At 39.8% G+C, this 16,054-nt stretch overlaps 1 protein-coding gene across 2 annotated transcripts in view; it reads left to right on the forward strand.

The window, feature by feature from the left end:
- LOC123958845 (protein kinase C-binding protein NELL1-like) overlaps positions 1–16,054 on the forward strand; it is a 282,963-nt gene that overhangs the window by 122,044 nt on the left and 144,865 nt on the right. For both annotated transcript variants that reach the window (XM_046032522.1, XM_046032521.1), the window contains exons 7-11: positions 103–185; positions 7,009–7,143; positions 8,573–8,675; positions 9,775–9,848; positions 13,914–14,013. In XM_046032522.1, coding sequence (XP_045888478.1) covers positions 103–185; positions 7,009–7,143; positions 8,573–8,675; positions 9,775–9,848; positions 13,914–14,013 — 495 coding nt within the window. The remainder of the gene's footprint in view (positions 1–102; positions 186–7,008; positions 7,144–8,572; positions 8,676–9,774; positions 9,849–13,913; positions 14,014–16,054) is intronic.

Here is a 16,054-nt window from a genome sequence, read left to right on the forward strand (position 1 = left end):
CCCCCCCCCCCCCCCCCCCCCCCACCCCCCCAATCAAATGCTGCGCCCTTGCTCTTCCCTCCCTTTCTTCTCTCTTTTGGTGCTTCCTTTTCCTCCGTTGAGCCTGTCCGACCTGCAGCGATTTCCTGAGCCTGGTGCAAGGCATTATGGACCTTCAGGAGCTACTAGCAAAGATGACACTGAAGGTAAGAACACTGAACAGCCTCTTGAGCAGAAAACTACCACTGCCAGCTCACCAGATTGTACAACAACTTAGGAGAATGTATAGTATACTGCAAAACTAGATTTATTGACGTCACAAAATGTTGGCATTCATGTCAGTGAAAGACTGTTAAAGTACCCAAATAAAATATCAACTAATACCTTTCCCAGTTGTAGCCTGACAAACAAATAAATAAATAAATGAATATAATAAATAACTTCCTTCTCCACTGCAGCCGGAGACAGCAGAATCCTTTGATTTTTTTTTTTCCTGCTTTCATCGAAGCTTCTTGTTCTTTCTCCTCTAAAGTCAGAATCTCATTTTTGTTTAATTTCAACAAGAAGGTGCTCAAAACATGCACCTTAATCTGTCTGTAGAAAATATGATTATTCTGTCAGTTATTATTGAGAGCGTGGATTGAAGTGGTTTTAAAAGACTCATAAACAAACACAAAGGATATTAATGTGCCTGTAAGAGGGAACAGCAAACAGACATTACTTGGTTTCAAAAGGTACCATGTATTATTTAATTTAATTTTGTTGCAATTGTTCAGGATTAGAGTTTTTAAATAATGGAAACCGTTTCCACTTTGAATATACAGCTGTGTTTTCCTGATAATTCATAGTGTCATTGCCGACTTGGTGCAATGAACTTCTGGTTACAATTCACTGGCTGCTCTTCTTCTAATCGCTGATTACCAGAATAACAGTTTACTTTTGAGAGAGAGTGTGTGTGTGTATGTATGTATATGTATGTATGTATGTATGTGTATATATATATATAGTGTGTGTCATTGCGTGTGATTGACTTTGTGTGTAGGTGAGTATGTGCATGAGTGAGTGCTATCAGGTGGGAGTGAATGAAGCAAGGACATCTCAGCGGGGTCACAAGCTATAGAATAATTTTCAGTGCAAATAAGAGTGAAATGAAGAACATTACCCTACTGCTGTGTCAATGCCTTCTCCTTCACATAAACACACCTCGACCTATTGCCACCTGTCCTCGTTGCTCACAAGAGTTCCAGAAGGGAACCCGCAGTCAACTTCAGCACTAAATGGCCTCTCTGCCTTTAGGCTGTAAAGAATAGAGGAATTCAGCATGAGGTGAATAATTGCTTGGTCCTGAGTATGCGATGTGGAGTGTCAAGGCGAGGTGAGATGACAATAAGCTCTGCTGTCTGTGGATTTGGATGGCAGCATTTGCATGTATTATACTTGCATTTTTGTGAGGGGAAGCACAATGTTTTATATCAAAACACATTGTAGAAATAGCTCTATCACTTTTTCTGATACCACATGCAGTATCAGTGCAAATACTAGTCTAATATATTTGTTTTCCTCTTTAAAGGTGAAATGTTTAAGATATGGCCAGAATATTACTTGAAACCTTCAAAAAAAAAAAAATAACTTGCATTATCAACAGAATGTGAAAAAGTTCTGAAGTTTTGTCTGTTTATTGTGTTGCAGAGATATCTGCTGAAGTGTGCATGCTGAGATTTGGTTGAATAAAATTCCTAATTCCCTGAGTTACATGTGAAAATAATCTGCAATATAAGCTACTTGCAGATATATCTGCATCTGCAGCTCGTCTGTTAACAACACTGCAGCGCCACAGAACAAAACATCAGGTGACCGCAGTCTACCGGAGCTCAGAGCCGGTGTTCTGACGATGTATGCTACCTTGTTGAAAAATTCTACCATAGTGCGAATCGATAGCCAGTGGTGGTCTGGACATCTGGAGTACCGGTGAGCTGGCCAACCTCCGGGCCAGTGGGCTGCCTTCCTTAGCCTATACTTTTTTACTAATAATAAAAATATTTGGCAGAAGGTTGAGCAACACAGGCCAGCCCCCCTCCCTTCTCCCCAGGCCTGTTGGTGTATTCCATATGAATGTCTATGCTGCCCTTAGCCCATCTCCGTCAATCTCACTCACACACCACAGTGACACTAACTGCTGGAAAACGAGCTACATAAGGAAATGGAGAAGCAGAGTTTAAAAACATTAAGGGTCGGGCTGAAAAGTTCAGAGACAAACGAGTCAAAGGTCTTAGCTGAAATGCAAGTAAATGTAAAAAAACTAACCGTCTCATTCCGTAGTAGTAGTACTAGTAGCAGGGCCACAGACAATAAGACCGGGAAGAGGAAAAAGCCAGAGCCCTGTTCACTGGTGAAAGAGTAGACGGAGAGGACAGCAAAGCCAGAGATAGTGCAGCTGAACGATAGAAATGTGTTACAACATGTTATCAGAATCTATCATTGAAAAGCAAATGCTGTTTGTCAGCTACCGTTTTGCAAATGTACCAGAAAGAAAGAACTGAGGTAAAGAGTACAGTAACTGTGTGTTCAAACCGGCTGGTAGAAAAACTACAATCTGATGCTTAACGTTAGTAAAGATCTGAATGTCTAAATTTTGCTGTCCTGTGGGAAATAAATCACTTCAGGATCAGTGATTTACTTTCGTGTCATTTTATTTTGCTAAAATAAGCATTTTCATTTGATTCTAATGGATTTTGTCTTGTCATTTTACACGTATAAATGTTGTATAAATGACATTTACAAATATTAATTAGCTAATTTTATTTAATGTCTGTCATTGGTTGCAAATAGCCTATACATATTATTATAAAACCAATCAATCCTTTACCTCTTAAATTCACATTTTTTATTAAACTGTGAGTAAAGCCACACAGTATTATTTATTGTGTTGCCATTCATCCACTTGATATGAAATGGTGGCACTGCTGCTATGTTTTAGTTTTTCAAAAATTTTGCCTTTATTAGTTAATTTATATATTTATCCAGGTTGATGATAGATGCTGCTCTCTTAGGTTACTTTCTACATTTTGGAGAGGGTTTTATTATGTGTACTCCCATGCAGTGGCGGCTGTTGAAAAATATTTTAGTCAGTTTCAGTAACCATCCCAAAACAATTTAACACAAACTGCAGGATACCAGTGCTTTGTAAAATTATTTAATGCCAATATTTAAAAAAATCTTACACAAAAAAATAAACCGTGAACATAAACATAGAAAATACTCAAGTAAAGTACAAATACCTCTAATTAGTACTTCAGTACAGTAGGCCTACTTACGTTATTGTCCACCACTGGAAATAACCACATTTTAACACTTCAGAGCTGCCTATAAACTATACAGCTTACCTCTGTAGCCAGCCGCTGTTGTTCTCCTTGTTAATGTATAGTAGCACAAGCACCAACTGGCAGTGGGTGGAAATGTCAGTTGTCTCATCTGCTTGAATAGCAAGATATTCTGCATTTTTTACTTCCTCCAGAATGTCATCTTTAAGAACTGACAGCATGCAGTCCAAAAGTTTGTTTTGCAAAGTTTTTGAGGTGCCTTTTTAAAAACGGTAGCTGTCTTGAGGTGCTCCACCAACACACTGTCCAGCGAGGCAACAAGATCTATTGAAAGGATTCTGTGTCATTGTGGCCACGCAAGACCAGCTCAATGGCCCCGCAGAATTTAACACAGTCAATTATCTTTGATAAATCGTGCCTGTTCGTATCCACCTCTTCGTTGCGATGTTAACTCTGCCTAGCATGGCTAGCTTCACCGTATTATCCATATGTGCCCTTGTACACTCATGTTTCTTAATCTTCTCAGATAAATGTATCATTTACTCCTGTAACAGTCCATGTTGTATCCGTCCCCGCCGTTTTAAAAAGTAAGCATGGGAAGCAAAATAAGTCATTTTACATGATTGCATCCAGCTTAGGGTGCAATCATGTCCCTGGTTTTAGTGGCCTGTCCCCGTCTGGATCTGTCCCCGGAAATGTCCCCGTTTTTAAGTGTTAGTCATAGACTGTATAACGTGTTAACAGACCTGAAATCAGATTTTACATGGCCAGACACTGATTTTCGTACCAATCCAGTCCTTTTTTACCTGTTGAAATACCTTTTGAATGGCCAATACAACCTATATAATGCAGTATTTCACTTGCCAGAAAGTGATTGCAGCCTCTACTTGTTGACTGAAAGGTAGTTACTGCCATGAAATGACTTGATTATATTCATGAGGGTTATATTTGACAGATTATAACTCACCTAGTACTTTTTACCTCTTAACAAACAGACCCTTAAATTGCAGTATTCTACTTGCTAGAAAGTGATTGCAGCCTCTACTTGTTGACTGAAAGGTAGTTTCTGCCCTGAAATGATTTCATTATATTCATGAAGGTTATATTTGATAGATTATAACTCACTAACTCAGTATCTAACTCACTTTAAATGGCCAAAACAACACAAAAAACTTGACAGAAAGGGATTGCAGCCTCTAGGATACTTATTGACTGAAAGCTAGTTTCTGCCTCAAAATGACTTGATTTCATTCAGAAGAGTTATATTTGACAGATTATAAAACCAAAATTGTCCCCTGTTTTTATTTCATATATAATAACATTATATTTTTTAAGGACACACTGACCACCAAACCTAAAATGTCCTTGGTTTTCATTTCAGAAATCTGGTCACCTTAATCCAGCTAGCCAAGGCTGAAAGCCTGATTCTTGAGTTCCGCATGTGTTTATTTTAAAAACGAACAATCAAAACACTTTCCACTACCAGGGAGGGCGGCACCCTAGCGGCACCCTAACAATTCTTTAAATTACATTCTACAGAAGAATTGGTCCAAATAAAAAAAAAAAAAAAACATTGACGAGATAGGCCTACTGTATCTCAAAAGTTTGAAGATAAAACCTAAATTGTCTGCATGGTAAGATACCCCTAGACCCCTCAATACTTCAGATGTTTGTGATTTTTTTTTTTATTTTCAATTTATTTTTTGCGGGGAGCTGCTAGATATTCTGGCGCCTGTGCAAATTACCCATTTATCCAGTGTACAGTAAATACTAACAGGATTATTAAGTTTGTTTTTCTGACAAGTTGCCCATGCTCCTATAATAGCTAATCCATGGAGCAAATGTCTGTGTCGGACTTTGGGTTGGACTCCAAGACAAGCTTATAGATTATTTATGAAAAACTGAAGTTTATTTGGATATTTTAAGGAGGCTCGCACTGCTTGCCCTGATAAATGTCATCTTACATTTCAGGATTTTTTTTCCTTTCAACATTGTTGGTTTTTCATTATCCTCCACACATTATTTAGGCGGGCTTTGAAAGGTTAGGATAGAAGGTTTCTCCTGCTTGCTGTAAACTCAATTATATCTTATACGTCACTTACACAAATACATTTTAAGATGCATTGATCTATTAAAGCTTAAAAATTACCATCAGATTTTGGAGTCTCAGTGTGTGTTTGTTTCATCATTACGACTATAATATGATAATTACTTGATGGCAGACATCCCAGATCTGGATTACAAACAAAATCTGATTAATTGCTCATCGGCCGAAGACTGATTGGTCCCCAGATTATCATGGAAATTCATTCACCTTGACATATCCCTCAGACATGCGGGCAAACAAAAAGGATTAAATGTAATAAATGCACCTTTTGCACCCTTGCCCTCCTTCATTTGGACATTGTGTTCAGGTGTTATTTTATTATTTCACTCATGTATCTCAGCCTCATGTATCAACCAACCGGGAGATACATGCCTAATAGCCTCTGACTCCTTTGTGCGGTATCACTGTGCTATTTGATGCTCACGTTGTACAGGAAAGGTATTCCTCTGTGGTGCCTTAAGGCAGTCTCCCAGCCTTAGAAATTGCATTTCAAACATTTTGTTTAGGCTTTGACAGGACACATCTCTACATCTCACAGCAGCCAGTAGTGGCGCCTCTAAATGAAGCAAAAGGCCTCAGTGACATCCAGTATTTTTCCCTTTATTATTTTGCTGCAAGTCCTTGCTTTCTAACTCTTTGGCCTGGGCAGGTCTCAGAGGAGCAGAGGGGGTGGAGGCAGACTGGCAGAGCAGTCTTGAGTATCTTAAGTGGACCTACAATTTCTGAGTTGATCTACGCTACTCAGATGAATTGGACCTTTTTGAATTCACCCACATTTTCACCTTTCAGACAGGACAACCCCTATAGCTATCTTCTACTCAAACCCGTAAGTGGGCTTTGATGGATACTGTTTGGATCTGGTAGGGTCAGGTTTTGTTATTATTAAACATATTTAAAAGAAATCAGGATCAGAAATACTTTATTTATATATTCAAATATTATTAATAAAGATCAATAACCCTCATATCAGACACCAGTAACCAATGGCAAACCCGGCGTCAAACCCGAGCTTAGGTTAGGTTAATGGGGGTTAGGTTAGTACTGGAAGAGAGAAGATGAAAAAGGCACACGAAGCACAGAATGTAAGATCCTGGTTGCATTGGCAAGGTAGCAATAACGTTTCTCACAAAACATATTTGTAAAAGAATTAGTAGTATATAAACCATCATTTTCTGATTTAAAAGGAAATCCAGTTTGGTGCAATCCACCCTCTGTGCCCCTCTGTGGCACTGCCCTCGTGGCTCATGTCAGTCAAAGATGCATCGAGAGACAGTCGTCGAGAGTGTTGAGCATGAAATAAGGTGAAGAAGAAGGGCGGATCAGTGTGTAGGAATGAAAGAGGGGTGAGGCAGGATTGGGGCTGTCAGTCTTGTCTGTCATTTCTCAGAAGATTATAGCCTGAGGTCTGGAGCATGAGCTGAATGATGATCAGTTATTATTCTATGTACCCTTCTAATGAGTGGCTCCCAGCGGAGCAGCTCTCTGTGAAAACGGTCCAGGGCATGCCAGAGGGCGAGAGGGTGGGGTGAGGGGTTAACTTGCATGCACACTCAGACTTTTGATTTCATTTTGTGACTCTGGCGATTCCGTGCTCATCCTCAGTTGAACTACGCTGAGTCCAGGCTGACCCAACTGGAGGGCTGTCACTGTGAGAGGACTTGTGATGCCAATGGCCTGGTCTACAGAGATACGGAGCTGTGGGCGGAGCCTGAGAACTGCAGGAACTGCGCATGTAAGGTAAGTGTCACACTCATCCTTGCAATCAAAGAATAAGGCACTGGCTTTCAACTATTACACTGTAAAGATTCCCCATCATTTTGAGTACTTTAATCTTTTTTTAACGGTTAAAAGTACTTTTCTATCTACTGCTGCAAGGGGATTATTCCAACTTGTTTCAAATAGAAGTCAATTTATTGTAAAGAATTAGATATTAGACAGGATGACAGACAGATGACAGGAAATTAGGGGAGAAATGGGGTTTAAAAGGCCCTCAACAAGACATGAACCAATGACATTAAGCATCATGGTCTGCAAACAGTATCATATGTATCAGCTTGTTTCAGCTCTTCATTGAAAGTATATGATCTTTACACTGAAATATTGACATATTTATACCCAACATAACCCCCCCCCAAAAAGTCTTGTAACTGGTTGAAATAATCTCACCAGATTTTTCAAGAATGATCATATGAAATTAAATGAAAAAATAGTAGTCAAGGGCAAAGGTGTACACCAAAAAGGCAAATAACACCATTTATGACATCTACTGTAGCCTCTTGAACACTTTCAGCATCACAGATTGAATGTTACATAACAGCATTGCAGGATCTGAGGGTATATTTTTTTGGTCTTTGATGGGAAGTCACTACCGCCCTCATTTCCTCCAATCTCAACACTTAGCTTCCTAAACCTGCCTTCACATCAGACCTCCTAATTTCCCAGCCCTGCATCTTGTCTCCCTGCCTCTTGCCCGCCCCCTAATAAGCACCCCCTAATAAGCCTCCCTGCCTGTAGTCATACATAGGAGCCAGACTTTGAAATTTGTTGAATCAGGCCATCCCTGGCCCTCGGGAATTAGAATTGCTGCATCATTGCACATCAAGCACAGGGTGGAGTTTAGTCGGTCTGATTTCCTCCTGTGGACATGCCATTAACTGATAACCGCTGCGTCCTGGGGGAACCATTTCCGATGACTCATGAAATGAAGACACACTCACAGAGTAAAATATCAGCCTAAAGAATGAAGGCAGCCCTTTAGGGCCTGAATAACTACCTGCTGTCAGTATGCCACTTGGTTTCAGCATACGCCATCCACCGCTCAATAATTAATCTTGCGATGATCAATTTGTTATCTGATTGTATGACATCATTTTTTAAAACATATTTTTTATTCTGAAATATGATAGCTTTCAGTGTCAGATTGCGTTCCTTATGGTGGCATTCTGGACAGTTTGGGGCTGGTTTGCATGATGCTCACATTTTAGGAGCATTAGCCATTCAGCGTTGGGCTGTACAGTCAGCAGCATTGGATGAAAGCATACAGGGAAGTAGGAGACATGTGTTTAGTGTGGATGTTTTGGCAGCTCCACATGGAAAAGCCGTATGTTCAGTGATTTTTGCTTCTGATATGTGCATGTTTTTGGTAAAAAAAACACATTTCTTACAGAATGGTGTGGTGGAATGTCGCAGGATTTTCTGTCCTCCGGCAAACTGCTCAGAGGACTCGTTGCCTGTACATGTTGATGGGACTTGCTGCAAGAAATGCAGACGTAAGTATCAGCTGCACACATTTAGATCAAGCAGGAAGCAGAAGAAATTGTCACAACCAAACCTGTGAAAAGCCCCTCTGCTCATCTACAAAAATACCTTTTCACGCCTCCCAAATAGGCTCACTTTTTTGCAGTGGCAGTAGTGTATCAGTGTCATACCACTTCCTGTTCTTTGCTAGTGAGAAGAAACATAGCATGGACACCAAAGTTCGCTTGTTAAGAAATCATAAATATTGACCAGGGATGTTATTTTTGACGGTCCTAAATATGAGCTTAATTTGTTTGCTGCACAATACTTCATTCTTTTTAAGGTACAACTACAACAAGATTCACTGTAGAAGCAACTGAGAGGGATGTAGTTTGTGGCTGATTTTCTGCTGGCACAATGAAACCAGAGTAAACTATCTGCCAGAGCAAAGATCACAGTAGCCTGATTTTCTTGGAAGCTGAAATGGAAGCACTGTTTCTAGTATAAAGCACAAAGGGGGGTGGTAACTACTCACTGACCCACGGACTCTGTCTGTCTTGCTATACTGCAAAAACACTAAATCCCTGAAGTATAGTTTGTCTTAAATAATCTTGAATAATTTCAGCTCTCCACTGCTTCCCTCCATCCCTCTGCTTGCTCCTTCTTCCTCCTCTTCTTCCTCTGTGAACATCAGAGGTCTGGCACAGATGAATGAGGGAGCAGTGCTCCAGAGCAGCGCTACTACTGAGCGCTCCACAGTCCTGTACCCTGGAGAGGAGAAAAGCAGGACTTCATATCACATGCTTCATTTTCTATTTCTGCTATCGCCAGAGGAATATGCAGAAGGGTCTTCTCTGTTGTATTCTTAATGCACTGTTACACTTCCTCTCCACTTATGCACACTAGCCAAGAACAACTTTGTTTCTAACGGAATTAAGTATGCAGAACTTCAGGCTGGAAAGTTTTTTTTATTTTTTTTAAATTTTTTGTAGGCAATCTCTTTTTCACTGTTGCTGAAAGTACTATAGGAGCTGATAATAGCTATGGATTTATTCTATTTCAGGTATTCCATAGTAACTGTACTAAGTAGAGTGTTATTGAAGGAGTTATGCTGTATTTTTCTGCTCACAGCAAAATGTACCTACATGGGCCAGACCTTTTCTGAAGGCCAGCACTTTTTATCCAGGAGCTGCAGGGAATGCAAGGTAACAGTTCTTCTTATGTTCCTCTACAATTCTTTCTCCAGCATTTAGCCTCTACTGTACCATGCAGGACCTCCTTCAGCGTAAATGTTTAATGATTGTGTGTGGTGGACTGCTCTGAGTGTTATTCAATTAGCCAGCAGGCCTTATTAGTTTTCCCTCCCTCCCCCAATCTGTTCAATCTGCCTTTTTCTTCTCTCTAATGGCAAGATAGCCAGGTAATTAGAATAACTTAGGAACACAGCAACACAAAGGCCTGATTTGAATTGGAGCTTCATCATTGCGTGGGTTATAATTAAAGTCATTATTCCATTTCAGCATAAAAACAGAAGTGAGCTTTCTTCATTTAGAAACAATTTATCTTTAAAGACACTATTTTAAGAAGAAATTGGTAATTTATGTATGTAATTGCATACAAAGAACCACACAGTGGTTTCCTGGAGTCATTATTAGCCCTCAGACACCTCATAACATCATTATATTGTTTATTGTCGTTTCAAGCAATTACAGCCATCCTTTACTCCCAAATGTGAACGCTGCGAAATGACCAATTTGTGAACAAATTATTTTTTTAAAAAGCCTGAACATTTTTATTTTGAGACTTTCAGGGGCTTTTAATGTCAGCCTTTTGGTCCCATAAATCTCAGGTGTATGTTTCATCATGTGTGTATAAATTTTGTAACACATTTGTCTCTGGTAAGTAGCCTGAATGATTTTATGACATGTGTTTTATTTAGCTGGTTTTGTGAATCACTTTGTTATGTGGATTTTGAAAAATGATTTATTTATGTATTATTATTATTATTATTATTAGTGATTCACTCCATCCTTCTTCAGACCATCTTTCTGTCCTCTCACTGTCACAGCAGGAGTGGTGGAAAGTGAGCAACAATGAATATATGCGTTGACATATAGAGAAAAAGCAATGAGAAATGAGAGACAGATAGGGTCACATTAAGCTGGAAGATGTGTGAAATTAAACTGATGGTCTGTGTGAAATAGAATGCCCATTTTAAAGGTTTATATTTGTGGTTGGTGGTGTGTCATCTCTATGGATAAGCAACACTCAGAAATTCACATTAGTGTCACCAAAAACTCAAATCAGGACTCCTACTTATAGGACGCAGGCTTTAATTTGATAAAAGTATGATGTAGCTACTCTGCTTGACAATTTCAGCCTCCAGCATGAAAGTCAGATGTGCTACACACCCAGCCAATACTCCAACCTCCATATTCTTACTCACTGCTTCATGTATTGGCACCAGATATTGTCATGGCATGTATGGTGTGAGCTGTAAAATAACCGATATGAACATAATAAAACTTGCTGATACTAATAGACTCCAGGGTACAAAGGCTGTCACTTCATCTCCACAGCTCAAAAATGAAACAAATCCAAAAAATGTTACTGATTGGAATATAAATAATGTAAGACCCCCAGGTTGAAATGAAAGCTGTACTTATTATGGATGTATTATGCAGCCTCCATTAATAGGTTAATTTTATCAAGTTACGTCAATAAAGTGGCTGGCTGCTGGACAAATTACAGCTTGCCATGGGTAGATGGGAATGAAACCATCCCTTGTGTCCTAAAGTGGAAAAACATCTCATCAAATTTATAGTGTTTTTCCCCACTCCAAAATGCTTGCAGTGTGATAGCTGGTGCTAAAATATACATGCCCTAAGTTACAGTTGCTGGCAGTGAATCTGAGGTGATGAGAAAATGTACTAGTTGGTCTGTTTTCACCACACTGTTGTCAGTTTCCTCTTTTAAAAAAAAACTATTAAAGTAATTCTTTTAACTTGGTGGTAATGATAAGAATCCAGAATGAGAAAGCAGACTGCTATGTACAAAAACTCAGTGACCCTGCAGCTATTCACTCTAACCTTATCTGTCTGCTGTTTGGTACTGGATAGCTAGCGTGCTGTGGGTTTATCAAAGGTTTTTTGTCAAAAACTGCTGCCTTCTGAAGCCAGAAAGAGCGGCGATGAGAGGGAGCTTTGCTTGCTAACAGAAGATATAAATTGATCACTCCTAAAAACACCTTTCAAATTAGACAGCTGTTTGAGCCACTGTTTAGTGCAGTTTTAATCAATAAACTGAAAGACAGATTTATTTATGATATAAATACTAGTTCTCATTGGATAAAGAGAAATGTGAACATGAGAAAATGATATGACCTATAAAAGGCTCACACTGCAAAGCGACTGTACTTTTAAACGATGACAAGAAGAAGCACTTAATATGGTTTAAAGAAAAGCACAACATTTAGGAGCTTCAAGGAAGTTGTGAAAGAGAAATCTCAGGGATTTGAGTTAATACTCCAGACCTTGAGAGGCATCGTGGGGACCACTGTAGCTCTGACATGCCAGCCAGCCTGCTGCTGTGTGTCTGCTATTTGTATTAAAGGCCCCGGGAGAAATGAGAGTGTTTCGTCTACGTTTGTTCCCCTTCTTTGGCTTACCTGCTATCTGTATTCATGCTCCTCTTGTGAAAATGAGCAGCATATGCAGTCCTTTCTGTGAGTTCAGAGAATGTTACAAATATGCAATGAATATGTGTTAAATATTGGATATCTGCCAAAATCAAGTCTGATCCGATACTTATAGTTAATTGATTAGCTATGTATCTGGCACACTGAAATAACTGCTGCATCCTTCTTAATCTGACACACTTTCTTTTTCAGAAGCAACTTGATCCAAATGCTGGAGGTGCTGGTTTAAAAAAATTAGGTTGTTAAGCTCGGACTACTGACATAAATAATCAGTTATTGAATTATAGTTGAATTGGAAGAATTCAACTCCTGAAATTGACATGATGTGATCAGCAAGAGGCAAGACCAATGACTGTGTTGGAGCTGGGAATATGAAACACTCAGTCTACTCGTAGTTGCACAATGGTGTTTCAAATTATTATTATTAATCATTTATTATTAAATTACTTTTGCATACAGATACCGGCTTGCAGAGAGCACACAAACCCGACAAGCTTAATGCTAGGCAGTTAATGTTAATTAGCAACAGCTGGTTGGACCTGCCACCGTTTGCAATTTAACTGGGGTAAGCAACGGTCTGCACCGGCTACAAGAAGATGAGAACCTAGCTGAATGTTTTGTACACTGATCTTTGCTAATGATAATTAGCATCAGAGTGAATCCGTGCATTAACCTCACTGTCTAAATATTGAGTCATTTTCACTTTCGTATACAGGGAATGCTCACACTGTATATCCGGATGAGGTGGACAAAACACTGTAGACTAAAGTAAAGAAAATGATTGGATTTTGAACTGCTTTATTTTAGCCGGTAAAGTACGAAAATATGCCTGAATCAGCCCCTGATACTGGGATCTGGACACCTTTTTAATTTCCATGTCTGTGGTAGATTTGCTCAGAAAACTACTTGTACTGCTGTGATTCAGAGAAATAATGAACTACTGCAGAAACGGCCCATTTTCAACCTTTCTTGTGGCACATGCCATACCATGGTTGGTTTTAGATTATGTCACAATCATGTGCTTTAAAACAGGGCTGCATAGGTGGATAGACATTTCTGCTATTCTTAATATGGTACCTCCTTTTTAGATTTATTAAACATTTATAATTTTTTGTATTATTTCATTGTTCAAAGGTTGAACTGTGTATGAAATTTTATGAACATTCATGTGTCTAAAATGACATTTACATGGTTAGAGAAATAATAATTAACCTGTATAGCAAAAAACACATTCACTCTCAACACATGTCCTCCTACTGCAGAGTATGTCAGCAAGTTCACATCTTCTAATGTTAGTTAAAAGTTAGCATTTTCATTTCTTCAGTCAACAACCAATATGAACATTTCAAAAATGAGTGTGGGTTGTCTGACGTTTGCGTACTTTACATAACAAAAGTGGTTGCCCAGAGGTTGAAGAAGTGGTCTTGTGACTGGAAGGTGGCTTGTTTGAGAATAGATCAGATTATGTTTAATTTCTCCTGGAGAATATAGTTTCTGTTTTAATGCATAGAGCTTCACATATTTGACCCCAGCACTGAAATTGTAATGTTTTACCGTTGTCTTGTCCTTCCAGAATGGCCTGATGGTAAAAGTCACAGAAACTTGTCCAGAGCTCAACTGCACCTTCACTGAACAGATCTTACCAGATGGCAGATGCTGCAATGTTTGCAGAGGTATGTCTCCCTTCTTACTGCACTCTTCTCAATTGCATGAATCCTTCTTTCTTTGGATGTGCACACACCAATCTTCTGCCGCTGTGAGGAGTAAACACAGCCAGCCTGCCGGATGCTGATTCAGGCTGCACCTCTGCAATAATTGTTTCTCTCCCTTTCCACCCGGTATGAATGCTTCTTGGCTGGGATACCTATCAGAACAGATTGGTCTGTCTGCTATAGAGGACCTGCTATGCCAATTTGCTTGAACCCTGCTGCTTTGGCAGGGTGGTGCTACAGTGTAAATAGCCAACGGTAATTCAGTAAATAGATTGAATAAACAAACTGTAGGAGGCTGTCAGCTATAGACCATAATGAAAGAAACCCGAGGCAGGTTCTGAATGAAGGAAATTGCATTCTCGTTTAGGTAAGATAAGCAGCATGCCTTATACTCACTGTATTCAGGGGAGGTAGATGAAAAGAAGGTAAAAGAGAAGGCAGACATGTTTAGAGGAGAGAAAGAGAAGGAGAGAAGGAAGATGAGAGAGGAATAGGTAAGAGTGTAAAGGATAGGAAAACAAGGAGAGGGTATGAAATCTCAGGTCTTAGACTTGCTATGTTGAATATAAAGGATAGAAGGAAGAGGGGAGAGGGAAGGTAAGGAGTATAAAGTACATAAGAGGAGAGGAAGCTAAAAAGTGAGAGGGTGAGAAGATTTCTCTAAGAGGAAAGGGGAGAAGAGGGAGAGGAGAGACAGAGAGGAGTAGAAGAAAGGTATAGAGTATCACGGCGCCATACAACCCCCTTTCATTTTCTCTCTTTCACACACACCCACTGTCGTTAAAACTCAGAGCCAACCATTTCCAAATGATCTCCAGACCTCTTCTCCACTGTGTGACTCAGTACTTTGTCTCAGTATCTCTGTTATACTAGTATTTACAAATCTGTCATAGACAGTTCATGCTTCACTGTTTGACTGAAAAGAATTCTACAATGAGGAACCAGAGTGTGTGTGTGTGTGTGTGTGTATATCGCAAATTAAAAAACCCAGTTGTCACGAACACACCTTCAGTGTATTTTTCCCTTTCAGTTGTCAGAGCAGAACTATACTTTACCCTAAGCACACACATGCCCACACTCCCGTGTGTATTCCTTGTATAATCATTCCTTATGTACACATCGTTTTGTGGGGTGCTGCTGATGACAGTGGAGGGGGTGAGAGGAAGAATAATGCAGACACAGCTCTTTCCTCAGTAATGGCTCCCCAGGCTACCTGCCTCTCAGGGCTTTTATGTGCAGCCAGTCTGTCTTTCATTACAGGACATGATGGGCTACATCAGCTCATACTTACTGAGCAGGAGACAATCATCTCTCTGTCTGCTTCCTTATCTGTCAGACTGATTCTCAGTACATCCATCTGTCATGTCACACATCTGTACACGTGCAGGATCTCAGTCTGGTTTGGTTCAAGTTTGACAAAAGAGTGGTACTGTGGTACACAGGCAGGACAGGGGTCAAATTCCTGTCCACCACAGCAAACAACGTTTTAATCCCTGTAGCAGTACCATGTGTTCCAATGGGAAGCCAGTGAGTTTTGACCATGTTGCTGCTCTAGTGACTTTTGACCTGATAACTTCTATTGAAATAAACACTTACCCTCTGTGACCTTGAAATGTGGGTTTGAGAATTTTGTAGCTTACATCAAATCAAAGGATGGATTCAAATGGTGCTGAAAGAGTCACTGAAAGAAAGTGTCAAAGCAAAATCAAAACATCCACAGAAACCTCTCGAACCCCGGCTGCAACTAAGTCACTGTTAATCCATCTGTTCAATAAGTTCCACGCTCATACTGTACCAACCTCCCTGTCACACTATTACCTCCTGAAAGAGCTCAGCCAGAGGTGTTATATAACATCTCGTGGTGTACTCTTATTTTGAAACTTCTGTTTTGAAGGTGCAGCATCCTTTAGGGGCTGGCCATCTCTGTGTCTAGTCCTTGGACAACTGATAAGGAGTCAGCATCATGTGGTGTATGTAAAGGCTGTCCTTTTCACATGTTCTG

This window comes from Micropterus dolomieu, linkage group LG20, assembly GCF_021292245.1.
Source record: "Micropterus dolomieu isolate WLL.071019.BEF.003 ecotype Adirondacks linkage group LG20, ASM2129224v1, whole genome shotgun sequence".
Taxonomy (NCBI): Eukaryota; Metazoa; Chordata; class Actinopteri; order Centrarchiformes; family Centrarchidae; genus Micropterus; species Micropterus dolomieu.